The sequence below is a fragment of the Mustela nigripes genome, unplaced genomic scaffold, assembly GCF_022355385.1.
Source record: "Mustela nigripes isolate SB6536 unplaced genomic scaffold, MUSNIG.SB6536 HiC_scaffold_148, whole genome shotgun sequence".
Classification (NCBI taxonomy): Eukaryota; Metazoa; Chordata; class Mammalia; order Carnivora; family Mustelidae; genus Mustela; species Mustela nigripes.
Window position 1 is genome coordinate 10447227 of NW_026739562.1, and position 6804 is coordinate 10454030.

At 34.3% G+C, this 6804-nt stretch overlaps 1 protein-coding gene across 1 annotated transcript; it reads left to right on the plus strand.

The window, feature by feature from the left end:
* Positions 1 to 4591: 4591 nt before the first annotated feature.
* Positions 4592 to 5521, plus strand: LOC132008418 (olfactory receptor 4A47-like). Its single transcript, XM_059386969.1, has one exon. It carries the CDS (start codon positions 4592 to 4594, stop codon positions 5519 to 5521), a length of 930 nt encoding a protein of 309 aa, XP_059242952.1.
* The last annotated feature ends 1283 nt before the right edge of the window (positions 5522 to 6804 follow it).

Genomic DNA, 6804 nt, shown 5'->3' on the forward strand with positions numbered 1-6804 from the left:
TCATGATGGTTATTACTTTAATTTAATTTAATTGACATTTGTAATGCAAGCACCAGTACCACCCACCTCCAGAGCCTTTTCATTTTCCCAAACTGAAATTCCACACTCATTAAACATTAACTCCCCAATCCCTCTCTCTGGGCTTTAGGCAGCCACTGTTCTGTTTTCTTATTTCTTATGAATTTGGCTACTTTAAGTACCTGTGTGTATGGAATCATACAATATTTGTCTTTTTGTGACTGTCTCATTTCACTTGGCAGAGTGAATTGCAGGATATCAATGTCTTAATATGTGTCAGAATTTCCTTCATTTTTAAGAATGAATAATAATCCATTCTTTGAATATACCTCATTCTGTTCATACATTTATCACACTTTGTACACACTTTGACTGCTTCTACTTTCTGGCTATCATGAAAAATACTGCCATGAAAATGGGTATAGAAATACCTATTTGAGACTATGATGTCCATTATTTTGTGTATATACCCCAAAGTGGAATTGTGGATCATATGATTTTTTTTTTGCTTATCTTTTCAGGAAGTACAATAGCATTTTCCATAGCTGCTACATCATTTTGCATTCCCACCAGCGATGGAGAGTTGTTCTGATTTCTCCACTGTCTTACGTGTGTTACAATTTTTACATTTTGTAGTCATAACTCTCCTGTTGGGTGTGAAATAGTATTACATTATGGTTTTGAAATGCATTTCCCTCATGATTAGTGACATTGAGCATCTTTTTATGTGCTTATATGGCATCACATATCTTATTTGGAGAAATGCCTATTGAAGTCCTTTGCTCATTTTTAATCAGGGTGTTTTTTTTTTCTTTTTTATGTGTGTTTTTGAGATGTGTGTTTGTTATATATTCTGGATACCAGCATATTATCAAATAAATCAATTTCAGATATCTTATCTCATTTGTGGGATGTCTTTTCTCTCTGTTGATTTGATGTACAAAAGTTCTTAAATGTGATAAAGTGTAATTCATGTGTTTTTTTCTTTTTTTGTCTGTGGTTTTGGTGTCCTACCCAAGAAATCATTATCAAATCCAAAGTTATGAAGTTTTCTTCTAAGAGTTTCATAGTTCTAGGTAGTAGTTTAGGTCTCTGATCCATTTTGATTCAATTTTTGTGTATGATGTATGTGATTAAGGGTTGAACTTCATTCTTTTGCAGGTGGATATCCAGTTTCATGGTACTATTTTTGGAATCATTTGTCCTTTCCCAATGAATGCTCTGTCACTTGTGAAAATCATTTGGACACACAGGCAAAGGTTTATTTCTAGGATCTGTATTTTATTCCATTGTTGTATCTGCTTTTTGATTCCCATACCTTTGTAGTTAGTTTTAGAACCAGGAAGCCCTCCAATTGTTTGTTACCCCAGGGTTATTTGGTTGCTTGGCATGCCTTGAGTTTCCACCTGAATTTTAGGATAGATTTTTCTATTTCTGCAAAAACATTTCTTTTTTATTTTAGTAGGAATTTCTTTGAATCTGTAGATTGCCTTAGCTAACACTACAACTTAGTACCATGAACCATATAAATTCACGAGTGTCTTTCCTCCCTTTAATTTGTGTTTTCTAGAATATCTTTCAACAACACTATGCAGTTTTTCAGTGTAGAAGAATTTTGGGTCCTTGTTTAAGCTTATTCATAAGTATTTTGTTCTTTTTGATGTTCTAGTAAAAGAAATTGTTTTCTTAATCCTCTATGGATTATTAAATGGTCGCAGAGAAATTCAATTTATTTTCTTGATTAAAAAAAAAACTCAAAAAATTGGGTATGGAAGGAATGTACGTCAATACAATAATGGTAATATATGACAGAACCACAACTAACATCACACTCAGCAAGGAAAGGTTGACAGCTTTTCCACTATAATCAAGGAAAAGATAAGAGTGTCCCTGTTCACCACTCCATTTTATAATAACATTGGAATAAAATCCCTATGAAATTTTTAGCCTATTCTACATATAGGTCGTGCCATCAGTGAAGTGAGAACACATTACTTAGAATGTTCACTTAATTTTACTACCTAAAATAGTGTTTCTGATGGTAGCTACTAACTTTACATCTCAGCTTTAACATGACCTTTGAAGAAAGGCCTTCCCTGGTCACCTTTTCCATAGCAGTAATCTCCCTGAGTATACTTTGTTTGCTCTGTTATTAGCCATAGTGAAGACTATATTTAGTTTAGTAAATTGTCCCCATATTTACTGTCTGACTCTATTATAAGAATATAAGGTCCATGCATGAAGGAACTTTTACATAATTTTCCTATTTCTTTAGTTACCATTCATAGCATGGTTTCTGGCAGTAGATTGGAGCTCCAAATTAAAGAAATTAATAGTTTAATGGTTATTTTATATATAAACACATATCTAGAACATCTAACCACAATTTAGGGCAGGATAAATTTACTATTAAATGAAAGAAAAGAAAAACTTACTATGACAAGTGGGAAAATATATGAAAAAATTTTTCCCTAACACAGTATGACTGGGTTAAAATTTTATTCTTGACTGGCAGTCGTCTTACAATCGTTCTAAAGCTATATTTTTATGTTACATCTTTCTGACCCTAATTATGTGATTTGGCCTCCTAGTATTTTTATAGAGATATTTTTTAGAGTTTTTCTGGAAATTCCCAGTGAATTTAATTAAGGAAGAATCAGTCTTGGACACTTTCCAATTCTAGGCCTAACGAGGAATGTGGTTAGAAGGGATAATATGCCCAGTGTTCTTTGCTCATATTGGGAAGAATATGCTATACTCCTAAAAACTGGTACACATTTTTGAGGAGGTTTCTGTTAGGTTTAAAGCATTATCTAATGAAAAACACAAGAATGTTTCTTAAAAATACCAGGTCTACCAATCTGAGCTAAAGCAAAAGGACAGAGTAAAGATGAATAAAGATTTGAATGATATTTTCCTATTTAGAAATTAGTACGAAAGAAATTACTTGAGAAAAATCTCCGTTGGAAATGTCTGGTTGCTATCTTTTTATGTAAGGATAGGATTTCCTTGTCTTTTAGATAAATCATCCAAAATTTTTGTGCTAAATTTTTGTTTTTCTCTGTGGAACCTGGAATTCTTAGGAAGTAATCTACAATATAAATAAAAGCAATCTTCTGAATAACCGGAAGATTCCACGGAGAGAATGGACAGACAATTGAATGAAATAAAATAGGTCCTCAAGTAACAATGCAGCTTTCTGTCCACTCTTGTTAAACTGGATGACAAAAGATTTCTAGTTTCTTGTGAATGAGTAAAAAGTGTACCTTCAGATTGTGGACTTGTCTTCTTAAGGTAAGACTAACAGTAAAGTGGAAACCAGGCTTTGCAATTGTGTGAGTACCTTTATTATGTAAAAGTTAGATCACTTTGAGATAAAGCACAATTGGGTTCTAACTCTAGTTTCACCACTTCAAAATGGGTGAACTTGGGAAAAATAGATGTTCAGAATCTCAGTTTGTTCAACTGTGGAATGGGGATTACAGTTTCTGTTACTGTAAATATGAAATGTGATTCATTAAATTGTGAGTGAGTGAGTGAGTAGAATCCACTGCAGATGTTGTGAGCAGTGGGCTGATCAGATCACTATCAGATTTAAACAGGATCACTTGGGCTATGTTAGGGAAAAAAAAAAATTGGTGGAGGCCAGAATGAAATGCAGATGTCTAGTGCAGTGGCCAGAAGTGGGAAGAAAAGGGAAATAACCAACTTGGTGATCTATTTCAATGGGTCTAATAAGATTTGTTAAAGTTATCAATATGTGATATGAGAGCAAGAAAGGCATGAAATGCATGGTGATATTTCTTGTTTGGAAAATGATTTGTTTACCATTTAGTCAGATGGTAAACACCTACATTTGTGACTGAAAATTAGAAGTTTAGTTTTATAATTTCTGAATTAATATCCAATTGGAGATGTTCAGAGTTGGAGATGCTGCATATATGAAGTTTAAAAATTAAAGGAGAGACCCAACATTGGAAAGGTTCCACATTTACTGGTCAAGGAAAGAGGGCATATCCAACCAAAGAAGAAGTCTAAGAAAGAAGTCTCAGTGAGGGAAGAAAAAATTCAGGGCAGCAACTTCTATTCCTAATTTGTTCCACTCACTTTGAATATGTCAGTTACCCTGAATGGGTTTCAAGTATTTCACTTTTGTGACTTTATAAACTGTGCACTCTTGCATGGATCCATTGTCCTCTTATCCTTCCACTTCTTTAAATCTCAGGAAGGCGTGCTTCCTCTTGGAAGCCATCTTTGATTGCTGTTTTGTTGATATATTCTTACCCTTGACCTTTGCACTGTGTGACTACCTTTATATTGGCACTTATTTCATTGAATATTATTATATATGCTATCATTGAGTGTAGGAAACCATGACTTGTTCAACTTGGAAATCACACTGTCTGTGACACAAATAGGTACTCCTGACTATTTTTTTTTTTACAATCTTTTACACAATCTTTTAACTGAATGAATCAATAAAAGATTAACCTTATAACACATTTAAAGGCTTTCTCCCCTGTTTTGTAGATCACCTGATTCTAATACAAGAAGTCACTCCCATCCAGACTAGATGGACCCAAGAAACAATGTAACTTACTTTGTCCTCTTGGGTCTCACCCAGGATCCAAAGGAACAGAAGGTCCTTTTTGTTATGTTCTTGCTCTTCTATATTTTGACTGTGGTGGGCAATGTGCTCATTGTGGTGACTATAGCAGTCAGTAAGACCCTGGGCTCTCCTATGTACTTGTTTCTTGCTAATTTGTCTTTTATGGATGTCACTTATTCCTCTTGCATTTGCCCCAGATTGATTTCAGGTTTGTTGTTTGCAGAAAATACCATATCCTTCCAATCTTGTATGACTCAACTATTTACTGAACACCTTTTTGGTGGCTCAGAGGTCTTTCTTCTACTAGTGATGGCCTATGACCGTTATGTGGCCATCTGCAAGCCCTTGCATTATTTGGTGATCATGAGGCAATGGGTGTGTGTTGTGCTGCTGGTAGTGTCCTGGGTTGGAGGTTTTCTGCATTCAGTAATTCAGGTTAGCACTGTTTATGGGCTCCCATTCTGTGGTCCCAATGTTATTGATCATTTCATCTGTGAAATGTATCCCTTACTGGAACTCATCTGTACTGACACATATGTCATTGGCCTGTTAGTGGTGGCCAATGGAGGGATGATCTGCACTATTGTGTTTATGTTCTTGCTCATCTCTTATGGTTTTATATTGTACTCTCTAAAGAATCTTAGTTCAGAAGGGAGGCGAAAAGCCCTCCAGACCTGTGGTTCTCACATCACTGTGGTGGTCTTCTTCTTTGTTCCATGCATTTTCATGTATGTACGACCTGCTAAGACTTTCCCCATTGACAAGTCATTGAGTGTGTTTTTTACAGTCATAACCCCCATGCTGAACCCACTCATCTACACTCTGAGAAATTCTGAGATGACAAATGCTATGAAGAAGCTCTGGAGTAGAAATGTTATATCTTTTAGTAGATAAGTATATTATCTACCACAAGAAGAATCTCTTTACATTGGGTCCATTTTCTGAGAATGCTGAAGTATTCCCAAAATAATTCTGAATTCCCTTTTTTTTTTCAAAGTAATTAAGTTATTTATAATTAAAGATTGAACTGGATTATTGTGTTATAATAAATTTTCCTTCCTGCTAGAATGTCAGGCTCGTAATACCTTGTAAGACTTCATTTAAGGGTGTAATGCCTTTATAGCAGGGATTCAACAATAGGTAATGAATTAGTGAGGAAGTTTTTATATGGTTATATTAAGTTTTAATAAGTCTGTATTTTTAATATGCCTGTGACATGTACCCCTTAATGAAATTGGTTTGTACTGGCACATATGTCATTGACCCATTAGTGGTGGCCAATGGAGGGACGATTTGCACTATTTTGTTTGTGTTCTTGCTCATCTCTTGTTTGTGTTCTTGCTCATCTCTTACGGTGTCATCCTGAATTCTCTAAAGAACTTTAGTTCAGAAGGGAGGCAGAAAGTCCTCCAGACCTGTGGTTCCCACATCATTGTGGTGGTCTTATTCTTTGTTCCATGTATTTTCATGTATGTAAGACCTGCTAAGACCTTCCTCATCGACAAGTGTATATTTTAGAGTCATAACCCCAATGCTGAACTCACTGATCTAACACTGAGAAATTATGAGATGACAAATGCTGTGTAGTAAGTAAGTGCATCATCTATCATGAATGAAGCATTTTAACATTAGTGTCAATCTCCACAAATGTTAAAGTCCATTTTACTGTAAATGCATTTACAGTCATAGTCAACAGATAATGTGCAGTGAAAGAGTCAAATATTTATAGAGTTTTACTAATTCATAATTAATTGCTATGTTTACTTTTGTTACTTTTTGTCTCATTCATAATTCAATTTCTGGTCAGTATCTTGTCTTTTATCTTCTTTCTTTTCATTGTTAAAATATTTCTTTTATAGAGACTATCTTCTCTATTTAATTTCTTTTCATATGAAGTTTTTGTGTAACATTTTACTTTTAAGATATACCTGAGCAAAAAATAGATAAAATAAATATTAAAAATAGAATCCTTACAAAGAGGAAATGGTATGGAATGAACATTTTATCTGTCCCTCACCAGTCTCCCTGTTCTTCCATATGCATCATTGTACTAAGATTGTTATTGTTCCTAAGATTATCCAATTAATAATCTTTGCTAATAAAAAATCACATTTTCATGTATGTGTTTGTCTTTGTGTCTAACCTTTGTAATTACTACTTGGCCTCCTGAAGATCTT